A 15,394-nucleotide genomic window follows, 5' to 3' on the forward strand; every position below is an offset into this window, starting at 1 on the left:
AAAAAATGTTCAAAATTCAGTATTGTTGTCAAAACATTCAAATCTTCAACTACCTTAAAACTTGTATCAGAAAGGCTTCATAATTTCTAACTTTGAGCCAATTTTTCTCGGTTCCTCATAAATATGTTAAAAACTTGACAACTGATGAATTGTTAGTCCTGATATCACAAGCATTCTATCAGTTGACACATTTTTGATTTATCTTATAAGAGCCGAGATAATTGAGCTCGAACTTGACAGTGTGGGGCTTTTCTTTTACAGATTTTACAGGTTACGGTAATATACTAATAGTAAAATTGTCACAAGCAGTAAGCAAAACCCGGCTTCTGGAAGGAAACGGAAATTTCCAGAATTTGCTAGTTTTGCTCACTTCTGACTCTGGTCTACTAATCAATCAACAACTACATTTTTTGGTAACTGGACAGCCAGATTCAGAATTGACTCTCTATTTTTGCCTATTCCGTTATTTTTTTCCAAACGATTCAAAACGACGAAACGAAACGAAGGAGTGAGATCTTCTTATTCTCTTCAACAGCTTGCTTCTTCTCCAATTTTCCATATCCACTCATCTTTTTTCTTTAGTACGTGGGGAAGAGATCTTTATGCTCCAAGTGGCCAAAAGGTGTTCATCGTCGTTATTCTTCAACGTTTTAGAATCGAAAAAACGGAGATATCCGCGACACGAATTGAATTCACACACAGAAAAAATGAATAAAAAAAGATGAAGTGAAAGCAAAAAGACAAGTTTAGAGAGCCATGTCTGATAGAAAAAAGGTGGAATATCGGAAGATTGGAAAACACAGGAAAAGTCAATAAGGATTGGGTTTTATGTCGGGGACACCGGGTGAATATGACAATTTTCCGTTTTCCTGGAGTATAAAAAGAAGCAATTTGAGAGAAGAATTGGGTGATAAAATATGTGGTGCAACAAGAAACCGAGCAAGAAATTTGATGCATAATTGCAAATGTCATATTAGGAAGGTATTAAAGAATTCTGCAAAAAATGTCACATGTCGAGTAGTAATTAGTTTTCTAGCTTTTGAATATAGGAAGTCAATTCAGGAAGGAGAAATTATTGTCCTTTAAAAATAATATTCATTTGAAATTATATAAAGCCCGGAAATACACAGCCACAGAGGTTACATAAGGATTGTTCAGAAATTGCGCCCCAGATAACTGTTAGGCCAGATAAAATTCAATGATTTCAGGTCCCGCGTCACTTCGAAACCGCGACACTTTTTAACCGTGGTAATACAAGCAGATGGATGAATTTAATACTACAAAAACAATTTTAGGATTTTCAAATATGCTTTTACTGATAGAACATTTTCTGAAATCATCCGTGCGCCTATTACCACGATTTAAAAAATTCCTGTTTCAAAATAACTGGTTTCAAAGGGTCGCGGTTTCGAAGTGACGCAGAGCAGAAGAAAAGTATTCAGAAATACAGGCGGAAAAGGTGGAATATCGTGCACAAATCTAAGGTTTGCTGGAGCGCTATTTCTGACCAGGACTTCTGGACCGATGTGCACATTTCTGAACTAGTCTGAAAAATCAAGGTTTTCGAAATTCACAAGTCAGCTACTTATAAAAATATCTTTACCAAAAATATGCTACCCTTTTGTTGTTCGATATCATCGCTTTTAAAAATCCTCCCATATTTTTTGTTGTTGAAATATACGGCTTCAAAAAAGCATAGACAAAACACAAAAAAGGAACTTAATAGAACTTTTATAGTCAAGAGAGTAGTTTGTTTTCAAACATTCTTTCCTTTTTTCGACATGATTATTTTCTTTCTACGAGCATAACATAACATAATAATTGCATTATGTAGTAGACTCTACTAAGAAGAGTTTAGTCTTTCCAGAATGTTCCTAAAGGTTACCAGTAACTCACCACCTCAATTATTTCTCGACTTCCTGGTGACAAATAAGGGAAAAGCAGAAGACTGGAAAACTGGTCCCGAGACAAAAAAAACAAGTACAGTATTGTTGTGCACATTTCCAGTGAGTAGCTGTCACTTTTGCTTTCTTCCTAAACTGTTTGAGTCAATTTCGAAGAAGGAGAGAAAGTGCCAAGAACAACAACACAAACGGCCGCAGGATCAGATATAAATAGGCGAAGGGCAAAAAACGGAACAGAAGCAGTCCTCATCCCATTCACACCTTTTGCAGAAAACGCAACACTTTTTAGCCGATTTTCAGTTTTGATCGCCATTTTGCATCTATTCTCTGTACCGTCTTCTTCTTGCCACCATGTGGGGCGGCATCCGTCCTTTACGTAACTGATTTATTGGATTAGACACTCGTGCGTTCGATGTTTTCAGTTTATATGCGTATAGCTTATTGGGGCAGATTATTGCCCATATTCCGTCCTTTTTGAGACTTTCTATTCCTATTTTCATATTTTCTCTGATCAGCTATATTTTCCGTATTTTCTCCTATTAGAAAGTTAGTGAAACTGTTTGAAAGTTCCTAGATAGTGTTGATGGATTTTGAAGTCTAAAAATAATATTTTCTCGTCAGTTCAAAATTTGGGAGAAGATTTCAAAAAAAGTTGAACATCTGAAGATTTTACTCCCAAAAACTCAAAAGTTGTAAATTCTTCAATTCGAATATAATTATTTTTCACAGAAAATTTTTCTGATAATTTCAAACAACAATCCATCTAAATAGAATCTCAGAAATTCTGAAAAATATACAGTAACGTTCAATGAGATATTGAAAAACGTATTTCTAGTTGGTTTTCGGCCATTTTTAATTTAATTTGTTTATTGATCAGGTGTAATAAAACATTAGAGGGCAGGACATGAAAGACTCAGAAAAAAATGCCCCTCACGAGGCCGATCTGAGTAGGGGAGGGGAAACGGGATAGTTTAGATATTTGACACAGGAAAGATGTAACCGGTAGAAAAAGAAAAATAGGGAGCAAATATATCAATAACGGGTAATACTGGAAGAAATTAAGGATTCAAACTCGGAAGGTAGGAGAAATCGGGTAACTTGGGAAGTGATGGCGTTCCACAGGGGAACAATTGAAGAAAAATAGTCAGAGGAGTAGGGCTGAACAATAATTAAGTTCATAGGGCGACGAGGGGAGGAGGAGTATTTGACATGTGCATTTAGGTTAGGAAAGTAGGCGGAGCCATTTAAAAATTTAAAAATTTATCATTTTCAGAAGTCTGATTCTCAACTGTCAAATGTCCGATCAATTTGGGAACTTTGGAGGCTGTAAAACAAACCTAGATTAAAAACTTTGCATTCACAAAATTTTCTGAAAATTCCTAGTTTTTCAGCTATTCAGGTATCCTTCAGAAAAAGCAGGTATCCTTCAGAAATCGGGCCATAACTGAAAAACTAGGAAAATTCAAAAAAAAAATCAATTGCAAAGTTTTCAATATAGGTCTGTTTTACATCCTTCAAAATCTTGAAAGTAAGCGGAAACTTAAAAGCCAAGTTACAGACATCTGAAAACGGTCAAAATGGCGGAAAATCTACTGAAAATAGGTTATTCTATGTCTTATTGACCGGTACTGCATATGAACCTGCAAAATTATCTGATATTCAATGAAATCATAAGTTTCTGAAAATCTCAATAAATAATGTTGCTGATGTTCAAAGTCCAGGAAGTTTCACTTACGTAACCACCTACTCTTCTTACCTACTTTTCTTCACTTTCTTATTTCGTATTACAGTACATAACCTATCATTTAGCGTCCACTCCATTAATGCAACATTTTCACTTTTCACTCTGAAACCGAAAACTCTTTTTTCTTTTTCCTAAATTGTCACTTTTCACTCTACTTTTCCCCCACAAATAGTCGGTTTCCTTAGTGAATGTTTTTTTTTCTTCCGGAACGAATTCTTACTTTTCGTTTCCATCACTTGCTTTCACTCTTCCTGGTTAAAAAACGACTGTCCTGCCCAGTCCGTGACGGTCTATTAGTACCAAAAAGAAGTCGCATGGTGTTGGACACAGAGACACGGTGCCAATTATTGGTGTTGGCATGGCAATGCAAAAAAGGAACGACTAGGAGGGACGACTCCGCCCCCATTTGGAAAGTAGTAGACGAGAAACAACAGAGGATACTCACTTTCTTATGGTTTTCCATAACACAGTACCCCAAAAGAAGAGGCCGGATCTTTCTTCTGATATTTTTATCAAATGAATTCTAAAGTTTTGTTTGTTACAAACTATAATATTTCAGTTCTAGTCAAAATAACTTTTTTCTTGTCGATTTTTGAGCTGGAAACCCGATTTTTAGGAAATTTTCATTAAAAGCGATTGGTTCAGAAAAAACTTTCGAATTTTTCATTATCTACGTGCCTGTTTGAAGCGTCAGAGATGCTTCAAACATCTGACTCACTTTTTTGAAAGACTTTTTTGACAGTATATGGATAAATGAGCAATTTTATGTACCGTAAAACCTAAAATAGAAGGACCCTCTTACTGTCACGTTTGAGCTGATTTTTTTTGGCTCCAGTGTGAGATATCAAAAATGTGTCAACTGACAAAAAATTTCTGATATTATGATGAAAAATTTATCAGTCTTTATATCTTGGACAGGGTCCGAGAAAAATTGGCTCAAAATTGACAGTTAGGAGCCCTTCTATTACAGGTTTTATTGTATTTTGCATTGAAAATATTCACGAAAGTAGTTGAACCCCTCATGTTTATCCTTATCCTTACCCATATCTCTCGCTTCCCACCCTTCTTTTTCTGAATCCGTTCGTTATGTGATTTGAACGATTCCACCAAAAATGTTTCATGCCTTTTCCTCAATATGCATGCCATTTCTCTCTCAGGTATTTTCAATTTATTTCTTCTCTCCACCTCCTCCTTTCCCATTTTTTCCTATTTCGATCCTTTCCGTTTCTTCTCTGGGAGACCACATAGGACTTCCCACTGTGCACCTATTCCCAATAATCAGACTTCAATTTACATATATAAAACTATCTGAATGAAGGTAGCAGACAAGCTTTTCCTTCTTGCCAACCACCGCCCATCCTCTCTTTTTTTTTGAAAACTTTCCACATTTGCATTTTCGTTTTTTCTCTTCTCCCGTTGAGACTCCGCCCTTTCTGAAGGTTTCCAAGTTTCAAGAACATAGTTCTCATGTTCTGAAAATTGATCTACAAAAGTTGATTAGATTCTCTCTTCCTTCCATTTAATACTTCAGTTCCTAATTTTATATTTTCCAGGTAATGCGACACTTCACTGGGCTCGTTGCCATCTTCCTTCTACCATCACTATGCTTCTGTGGTTATTCAACTGGTCCATCTTCCACAGTTAGCATTGATAACTCTTTGATAGGTAAGTCAAAGAACTAGACATCCTCCACATATTTCTTATGGACCATTAGGAATGACAGAATCTAGTCATCCTTATTAGACAGATGAAACAATGAAAACCAATAAGACTCGTCATGTGTCCGAATTGGACATTCTCATTTTTTTTTGGGAAGGAACTACTATGTATGGCATCATATAAACTTGAGGTAGAGGATGTATAAAAAGGAAATGTGACGAAGAAAGAATGGAATAGTTTGATTAGGATTTTGAGAGAAAAAACAAGAAGGACATTCTGATTTCATATTCAATAGAGGGATGACCTTGTGATCAGACAAAGATGAATTTTTTGATAAGAAGGTGGTTTTACACAGTTTCGAATAGAAGGGACATAAATTTTCAGCAGTAGAAGTGATCATTTACCGTAAAACCTGTAATAGAAGAGCCCCTTAACTTTTAACTTTTAGCCAATTTATCTGGATTCCTGTGCAAGATGTCAAAAAGTTGTCAACTGATAAATTGTTTATCATAATATCAGGAGTGTTTTGTCAGTTGACACATTTTTTATATCTCGCACAGGAGCCAAGAAAAAGCAGCTCAAACTTGACATTGAAGCACGGGTAAGGCGAGGTTGCCGAAAAGCGTACAAATGGCGGCTGAAGATCTGAGAATTGGCTATAACTTGCGGATTTAAGCAAATGGCCCAAACTTTGTAACAAAGTATGAAAGACAATAATTAGTAATCGGACCATAATGAAAAAATTATGTTTCTCCGTAGAATACCCTTTAAGAAAATTAAAAATCCATAAAACCAAAAAAATGATTTTTTTTTCTTTTATTTTTATAAAGGAAAAACACAATTTTTTCATTACGGTACGGCTACTAATAATTTCCTTTTATACTTTTTGTCGCAAAATTTTCCAAATTTGCTTCAAAACGCAAGTTATAGCCAATTCTCGAATCTTCAGCTGCCGCTTGTACGCTTTTCGGCAACCCCGTCTTACCTGTGAGGGACCTTCTATTAGAAGTATACCGCAGTCTTAGAACCATTTCCACATAGATTCTGAGCCGTTCCTTGATTTATTGAGCGTATCGAGAACTTTGATGACTTTCCTCTAGACATAGAAATTTCCAATTTTTCTGGATCACTTCATTCGATCACCTTCTTCTCCTTACAGCCTTGTCTCTTTCATTCTCCTTCATCCCTTCACCCTCTTTCCAATTACCATTTTGTCTCACTTTTCACACGAAAACTTTCCATTTCCCTCACAATCTTTTTTTGGCTTCTCCCGGTCTTGCGTAACTTCTCTTTTTGGTTACCCAACGTCTTCAGCTTTTCTTCTCCTCTTCCTCCGATCCGTCCGATCCGTCCAACATTATTATTTCGCACCAATAGACTTTTGATCGGAAGGGAAAGGAAATACAACAAATCGGAATGAATCGGCCACAGGAGTAGAAGCCTATAGGGAAAATAGTCTTTGTACTACTACTACTACTACTTTCAAACGGAAAAATTGAAACAAGTTTGTATTTTATTTCGCGATTTTCCGTTGCCGAAAAGAAAAAAAAACAATATTGGACGAAGAAATGGTAACGGACGATTGAAATTACGCGCATGTTTCAATGGACAGAATAGAAAGTGACCTTCGTTTGACTTTTTGCTTCCGAACCCGATATAATTAGAGTTTTCGAGAAACGGCTTCTCAATGGCAAATACATACAAAATGAGGACAAACGGGGAAAGAAAGTGAGATTGAAATAGCAACGTATTCTGAAAAAGGGGATCAGAATTATATTATTGAATGTCATATCATAACCCGACCATTTTAACCCAGTCTTCTTCTTTTAGGTGAACCCGAAGTTGTCTGCGAAACTTCATCTATCTCTCTACTTTTCAAAACTCGGAACTCATTCAATGGAAAAGTCTTCGTAAAAGGATATGTCTCGGAACCATCCTGTATGTCTGTTGGCGATGGTAAAACTGCCCATCGGTTCTCAGTTCGTCACGATTCGTGTGGAGTCAGAAGGCAAAGAGAGATCAATGGAGTGGTCATTTCGGCTACTGTTATCATTTCTTTCCACTCAGTAAGTCTCAAAATCATTCCAGTTTTTGAAGATTTCAATTTCAGATCTTCATCACCAAAATCGATCGTGCCTACCGTGTCAGTTGTTTCTATGTCGAGGGAACTAAGAAAGTGCACAATCATGTTGATATCAGTGCTCTAACAACCCAACTCTTGGAGAGCCAAACACAACTTCCAGTCTGCAGATACGAAATCATGAACGAAGCTGGTGGATCACCAATTAAATACGCTCGAATCGGAGATCAAGTATACCACAAATGGACTTGTGTAGCTGAACTTGAGAATGTCTACTGTATGAAAGTACATTCATGCACTGTTTATGATGGACAAGGAGGCCCTCCAGTAACTGTCATTGATGCCAACGGATGCTCTGTGGACGGTGTTATTCTTCAGAATCTTGAGTATACTTCTGACCTAACGGCTGGGAAACTTGCGCCAGTTTTCAAGTTCGCTGACAAAGCAGGACTCTATTTCAACTGTCAGATTCAACTGACAATCAAGGACGTCAATTATGGATGTGCCAATACGGTTTACCTTATTCCAATGTATTAAAAATATTCATCCGATTTCAGCAACCTCAGTGTCCATCCTCGCAATACGTTGTGGAGCCAGCACAAAAAACAACTGAAACTGCGGAACCGTATCCTTATGATAGCCATGAATCAGGATATCCAACTCGTCCAGCCAACTATCCAGTTGCATCTAGCAGATACCCAATCCCGTCTACGCAGGCACCAGCCAGTTATCCATCTTCTCCAGCTCCACCACCACCTGGAGCCAACATTGACCACTCTTATCCGGAACCTCAACCAATCTATATCTCAGGTATTCTTCCAGAACTTGATAGGAGAGATATTCAGTTTTCAGGAACTCCAGATAACGCTTACGATGCCATTGTTGGGTACAACGACACCGAACAACCATTCACAACATCCGCTGCTTACACGGAAGATGGGGTTTATAGTCGGCTTATCAAGAGAAATGCAGTGGAGTCATCAGAACAAATAAGCAGTAATGGGAAGAAGAGACCGGTTACTGTAGGAGATATTGACCTCCCAGAACGTGGTATTTTGGTGTTTGGATTAGAGGAGATGGAGGATGGAGAGACAACGAATGGAGGTGATCATGGAGCAACAAAAGCATTAAGAGAGGCTAGAAATAGTCACGAGAAGACATGTTTTGCCACTTGTGAGTTCAAAAAATACTATGTAAGAAAATAGTAACATTTTCAGCTCGGATGTACTTCACTCTTTTCCTCTTTTGCCTTCTTTTTGCTGCAACTGTGGTCGTTTTCATTGTGATTGTTCAAAAACAAAGACAAATTCTGGCACAAACTGCATTCTTCAAGCCATAATGATTCATTCTTGCCATTGTCCATTTTTCCCATGTTTTCTTCATTATTCCTCCTTATTGCCAATTCATATCATTCCCACTATCAACCTCCGCCGAGTCTAGATTATAGTTCTTTCCAATTATTCCTCCCATTCAGTATATTTATGTTTTTTTCTTTCTGTGTCACCTGTGCCTTTGCCACTTCTTTCATGTACACTTTCGTCGCTTTCATTTGAAACAAAATTTCTTTTCAAATTATTGAATAAATTCGAATCAAATAAGAAACGAAATTTTCAGTGCCAATCGGCCTAAAGTATTAGAAAAATGTGCTGATTGCGTTGCAATTAAAGCTTTCAGTTTCCGGCTCTTCGATCTAGTACACAAACTTTTCGTTAATGATTACAAAACCCGATTAGTCGTTTGAATAATCGATAATCGTGTCATGAGACTATAAAAGATAAGCGGAACTAGCCGAACTGGCTGAAATTAACTGTTTCCATTTCATTCAATTCTAAAACCATGTGGAATTTCAAACTCACACTGTTCCTTGCTTGCTGTGTAGCTTCATCCATTGCTGCGGACGATTCTACATCGACAGCAGCACCTACGACATCAGCTTCTGGAGGAACTACAGTATCTGGTGGAACAACAGTATCTGGTGGCACAACGGCTGCTAGTGGGGCAACAACAGGTAATCATACTTTTCTTTTTGGAAAATCATAGAATTCTCAGAATTGTGTTTAATTCATTGACTTTTATGGGCTGTTATGAAAAAGTACCGTAAAACCTGTATTAGAAGGGACGGTCCTTTCATTGTTTCAAGGTACCTCCGGAGTGCCCTTCCATTACAGGGAACCTTCAATTAGAGGGGTTCTATTTTTTCAGCCATTTTGTCCGAAATTTTTTATGCAAAAATTCTGTGAATTCTCGTTCCAAATCCATAAAAATCTATCAATTTCATCGAAATTAAGCAAGTGTTTTAGAAAAAATGGGGTTTTCAACGAGTTTTTGTTGAAATTATGGAATTTCTCCAGAGTATTTTTCACTGTAAACGTACGGAAATTTATGAGTTTGAACTACACGTTTTGAAGGGTGCCCTTCTATTACAGGCGGCCCTTCTAAAAGTTGGGCCCTTCTAGTACAGGCTTTACCGTAATCAATTCCAGTCCAAGAACTATTTCGAACCACAGTTCAACATTAATTAAAAAACATGTTGATCGTTGATTTTCCGCCAAAACGAGAGGGACAAAAAACGCAATCACCATAAAATTGAATGATTGCTGAGAGAGCCATAATCATATGCCACTGATAACAACTTAGGAAACGTGCTCTTTGTCTTCTTCTATGATTTATTTATTGCACTTCTGAAACTTTCCCCCAACTTTCAGCATCAACTTGTGCAGATGATCCGAACACCGATTGTTCCCAATATACCTCTCTCTGCTCCAATCCCAAGTATACTCCACTTTTGCAGCAGTAAGTACTCCCTAAAAGAATTCTTGGAAAACTAATTTTCGAAATTCTAGGTTCTGCCCCAAGACCTGTGGATTCTGCGGAGGTGGATCCACTTCTGCTCCAGTCTCGTGTGTGGACAGCTCCACAAAGTAAGCCTTTCGTATCATATATGAAACAACGTGCACTACGAAACTGCGCTCATTTTTTCCGACCAGATCTGGTGAAAGTCCAACCTGATTCGGCTAATTTTACAACCAGATCTAGCCATTTCTGCTCCGGAATTTTCCCGAATCTGGTTGGAAAATTTCTCGAATCTGGTTAGAAACCGATTACCAGAAAAATAGTAGTTGCTCTGGTTTCTAACTATTAACTATTACAGTTGTGCCAACTGGGACAAAAATGGGTTCTGTAGCTCGACATTCTACAACTGCGCCCAAAAGAAGCAATACTGTGCGAAGACGTGTAATCTCTGTTCGACGACATGTTGATAGACCCGGAACTATTCCACACAGACCTAGAAGTGTTTTCCCATCAAAATCTGTAAATATTTTGGTTCTCTGGTTACTCATCTCTTTCGTTTTTCATCTCGGTTTCTTCTTATTTCTTGCTCAATAAATTGAAAAGTTCCGATATTTTTCTCTTTCTCTGTGATTTTTTTTTGGGTTTCATACACGTGATGAGAGGTTTCGAGGGAGAAAAACAGGTGGCACTGATCGCCGAGCCATCTGCTCGGGGAGCCAAATATTTGTTAAGTTTTTCTGGGTTCCTCATTTTGTGAGCTGAACTTCAATGAGGAGATTTGGCGTAGGGTTGGGCGCAATAGGCGCAAACACTAACTCGACAAGTTGCACCAAAAGTTGTTTTCAGCAAAAAATGTTTTTGCATTTTTCAAAAAATATTTAATTTCCTTCATACTTTTTAGGTATTTTTCGCATAAATTCAACTATCTCAAGAAGTTTAAGTTGCAAGTTTCAGTTTTCTAAAGCAGTTTTTCTGGAAGAGAGATTTCATTTGATATTCCTTTGTTCTATTTAATTTAATATTGCAATAGTGTTAGGAATATTAAGGTTTACAGTACATGTCTGAGTTGTCCTGCGTTTAACACGTTCTTATCCCTTCAACTTCTTACAATTTTTATCATTTTCTCTGGTGGGCATCAATTTTCCGCCTTTTACTTATCTACAAATTGAATTTTCAATTATCCGCGAGTCTTCTCATTTTCTTCCTACACAATTTTGCATCATGATTGTGGAAAAAATACGGGTGTTTCCCCAAAATACTCGACTAGTACCGTCTGCGTCTCTTCCTCTACCCCATACCGCCCGTCTTCTTTCTGCAAAGCTAGTACGTGCGAGTGTGTTCGTTGCTGCTGCGGCTGCACGACAGTTACGAAATTCCGCGAAGGTTTTTTTTCTAATACTCTTTGGCCTAAAATTAGCGGTTCTGCGTTTTCAAGATATTCTGTACAATCATTTTTCTAACCCGTTCAACAGTTTGATGGTGACAGCTAATTTATTAATTCGATTGAATCTCATATGAGCTCAAAGTAATCAGAGGCGCATTTTCAGTTTTCTGTTGCGTGATATCATTGTTGATTTTTTTCCTTGCATTCTGTTCTCCTAAAAATAGTAGAATACCAAAATTGTCTTCAAATGACTCATATTTTGACAGACACCTACGCGATTCTTTCTATATATAAAAATCATAATGTTTCGCCAAATTCAATCAATAAGTTTTAAACAGAGATCTATTTATTTTCGAATGATTTGAATTGTACAGTAGGTGTTATAGGTTACAATACAAACATCCTTGAATTGTTCTCTTATCTTTATTTGTGCGGGTGATCGTTCCTTGTGATCATTTATTCACTTCTGCCATCGTGATCGTCGAAAAAACCCCATGATCATGTTGAGCTTTCAATGAGACGCACTGATCGGAGAGAGATAAAGAAATTGCGATTTTAAACTTTGAGTTTCGCTCATCTGACCTCCACTCGTTTCGATTGTTTGTTTGGTGTCGTCATTCTGGTTCTGTGTAGACGAGTATTTACATCAAAACATGATGTCATGAATATGATGTCCGCATTAGTAGTTTTTATTACTGTCCCTGAAACATTTTATCGAACAACCTACTAGAAAACCATGAAAAAATCACGCGGAAACGGAGGCAGGAGCTAGAAGGAGGAGGTATTTAAAATTAGAGTTTCGTATCGCAAATATTTGCTTCAATTTCATTTTTATGCAAAGAGACAAGAGCACAATGTTCGGGTGCCAATAGGTCGCCTCCGTTGTTTGTCATCTTATCATATGGTTTGGCGCCAGAAGTTTGGATATCCGTTTACTCCCTGAAGTTTCGCTGGCTGTGAAATGTGGCAGTTGGTGTTCAGACCAACTGATCACATCGTTTCATGAGACAAACTCAGAAAAGTTTTGATGATGCCCAACACCAAAAAATGTTTAAAGGGAGCACTTCCCAGATCTGACGGAGCTCTTGATCTTGTCATTGCTGTTTCATCGATGTGAAGAGTTTTCTATACTTTTACAGTTCTGACCTATATTAAATAGTTTCGAGAGACATTTTAATACTAGTCACCAAAAGAATTCCATAGAGTTTTTCTTTCACATATTTAGTGTTATTGCATCCAATGATCTACATAGGTTCTTTGCACTCTCATGAAAACCTGTTTTCCATGTCTTGGCGTGGTATCGTCATCTGCCCCCAGCGTGATTTGATCCCATCTATCAGCTTCCTCTTCTCGTTTTTTTCCTCGGTATGTTCATTTTATCAGTGTAACACGAAGCGGCTATGAAGCCTAATCATGTGGTGTGCACTCAGTTCTTATCGTTTCTTTTATTGCAAACATACTGACGTTTTTTTCAAACTTTAGAATCAAATTCTGGCATACGTCCAAGCCGAAAAAAGGGCCAAATATTTTCACAGGAAGTTTAGAACGCTTTTTCAAATAAAGCTCCTAAAAACGTCCAAAGAATGTAAGACTGACACTCATGTCTTGTTGTTTTGATATTTTTCCCAATGTGTCTCGCCTATAGTGATGTTCCGTGAACAGTCATACGTCTGCTCGTTCTCTATGCCTGTTTCCCCATTTCGTTTCGATTCGTCACTCGTCTTTTCTTCTCATGACACCGAAAGACCACTGCTGGATATCTTTAAATCCATCTCTCTTTTTTCTTTTTTACTTCGTTCGTCCAGAGTTGAGAGTTCCCTAGAAGTTATTGACAAGCCTGTCGTTTAGATTTGCACGTTTTCTTCTTGCAATTGGATACTGGCGTGTTTGAAGTTTAAAACAGATTAAAACACAGATGTTTCCGGCCAAAACCCTTCTCACATATATACTCGTTTCTTCAGAAAACTACTGAACATGCTCTATATTAATTCTGATTTCAGCCCAAAATACAGATGTATCGAGTACTTTTGAGTGGTGCAGCTGGCAGCGGAAAAGGGACAATCGCCCGAATGTTGGTCCGAGAGTTTGAACCTCTGGGATTCAACTATTTTGCCGCTGGAGACTTCATTCGTGATCACATTGCTAGAGGAACAGGTAATATACTCAATTTCCGTATAAATTACCGAATCGAATGTTTCAGAATTCGGAGTTCGTGCACAATCGTTTTTGAACAAGGGCGAGCACGTTCCAGACAGTATTCTCAATGGAGCTATATTGGCCGAGATGCTGAAAGCAGGACCAAGAGTGATCCTGGATGGTTATCCGCGGAACATGAATCAACTCAAAATGGTAGAAGACCAAGCTCCACTGAATCTAGTAGTTGAATTGAAGGTAAGCGTTTCTAGAATCTTAAAATTCTGAATTAAAAGTTCCAGGTTCCTCGCAAAGTGCTCATCGATCGTCTTTCCAAACAATTGGTGCATCCAGCATCCGGAAGAGCTTATAATCTGGAAGTGAATCCTCCAAAGGAGGAGGTCAGTCATTTCCGTCAAATAGTTAGAAACAAACTGTTGTTTTCAGGGAAAAGACGATATAACAGGAGAGCCATTGTTCAAGCGTAGTATGGATCAATTAGAAGTAGCGAGAAGAAGACTAGAAGTGTACGATAAGACGGAGAACAAAGTTCTTGATTACTATAAGTGAGTTTTGAAAGTCAATAATTCAATTCAATTATTTGAATTATCTTTCAGGAAGCAAAACAAATGCATCACAATGTCTGGAGAATCATCAAAAGCTGTATTTGAATCAGTCGCCGATGTGATGCGTCGTGATCTAGTCACAACGACTCCAAGAACCGCCTACGCTTAAATTCAGACATCTTCAAAAATAATTCGTACTCCTGCTCATCTCTCACACAAATTCTAACTGACCCTGACCCCCTAAATCCCATACGGGTTTGTCTCTCATTTTTCTCCCATTCTCCCACTTCCCTTAATCATTTTTCTTCGCCACCCCCATTCGCTCATAAAATCAAGACAGTTTATTTTTCTTTCTGAACGCTTTATTTCTCGGTTTAGTGTATTTTCTACCGAATTCATTATTTTCCTGCTAGTGGATTTTTGAAATCCTGATTTTGTTTCCTGTTCCTCGCCACGACACATAATTTTTTGTTTCCTCTTTCTTTTCGGTTTTATTGTTTCTCTCCAAACTATGGGTATTTTCGCGTGTATATGAAATGTCTTCATTGTTTTCCTTTTTGAATATTTGGTATAGAGCTATATTGGTTTTTCGAAAGAGAAATATATTTGGGGATTGAATGATAGTGAATGTTGAAATTGCAAAGATTTAACAGATATCAGCAAAAATCAGCTCTTGGAACTATTTTGTTTCAAAAGCTCCTACTTGCCTACAATATTATTACTGTTGACTCTTTTCAATGCACGTTGCGGCCGAAAAGTTACTTAAAATCGCATCGCCGGTCGAGCAGCGAAAACAACAAATTAATGCATGCGCCTTTAATACCGTACCTCGGGCATTTTCCATTTTTGGCCCATTTTTGGCTGTTTTTCTATTTTATGCCGCGTTCAAAGTAGCCTTCAGGAACTGGAAATTACGTCCAAAGCTGTCAATTTTTCCAGGTTTTCCATGGACTCAAAACTTCGATTTCCCTCGTTGTAGCTGTGTTTTTTTCTTCGACCTCAATTCGAGGGCCAAAAAAAGAAAGTTTCTTGTTAATTTACAGCGGACCTCGAAAAATTAACACAGCTACAACGCGGAAAATCGAAGTTTCGTGCTCCTGGAAAACCTGGAAAAATTGGCAGATTTGGACG

At 37.8% G+C, this 15,394-nt stretch overlaps 4 protein-coding genes across 4 annotated transcripts; 3 read left to right on the forward strand and 1 right to left on the reverse strand.

The window, feature by feature from the left end:
* Positions 1-3,552: 3,552 nt before the first annotated feature.
* On the reverse strand, positions 3,553-4,848 carry CBG25563 (the record flags this gene model as incomplete). The annotated part of the gene is made up of 2 exons (XM_045242274.1): positions 3,553-3,582; positions 4,690-4,848. 2 exons carry the CDS (start codon positions 4,846-4,848, stop codon positions 3,553-3,555), a joined length of 189 nt encoding a protein of 62 aa, XP_045098102.1.
* A 356-nt stretch (positions 4,849-5,204) lies between these two features.
* Positions 5,205-8,726, forward strand: Cbr-cut-4 (the record flags this gene model as incomplete). The annotated part of the gene is made up of 6 exons (XM_045242275.1): positions 5,205-5,313; positions 7,138-7,373; positions 7,418-7,900; positions 7,945-8,197; positions 8,240-8,560; positions 8,605-8,726. The coding sequence occupies 6 exons, from the start codon at positions 5,205-5,207 to the stop codon at positions 8,724-8,726; spliced, it is 1,524 nt and encodes a 507-aa protein (XP_045092121.1).
* A 497-nt stretch (positions 8,727-9,223) lies between these two features.
* CBG03105 lies at positions 9,224-10,647 on the forward strand (the record flags this gene model as incomplete). Its single annotated transcript, XM_002631246.1, has 4 exons — positions 9,224-9,395; positions 10,093-10,180; positions 10,231-10,308; positions 10,539-10,647. 4 exons carry the CDS (start codon positions 9,224-9,226, stop codon positions 10,645-10,647), a joined length of 447 nt encoding a protein of 148 aa, XP_002631292.1.
* A 2,929-nt stretch (positions 10,648-13,576) lies between these two features.
* Positions 13,577-14,432, forward strand: CBG03104 (the record flags this gene model as incomplete). Its single annotated transcript, XM_002631245.1, has 5 exons — positions 13,577-13,718; positions 13,765-13,955; positions 14,000-14,098; positions 14,145-14,263; positions 14,315-14,432. The coding sequence occupies 5 exons, from the start codon at positions 13,577-13,579 to the stop codon at positions 14,430-14,432; spliced, it is 669 nt and encodes a 222-aa protein (XP_002631291.1).
* Positions 14,433-15,394: the final 962 nt, after the last annotated feature.

Source organism: Caenorhabditis briggsae, assembly GCF_000004555.2.
Source record: "Caenorhabditis briggsae complete genome, chrII, whole genome shotgun sequence".
In the NCBI taxonomy this organism is placed as follows: Eukaryota; Metazoa; Nematoda; class Chromadorea; order Rhabditida; family Rhabditidae; genus Caenorhabditis; species Caenorhabditis briggsae.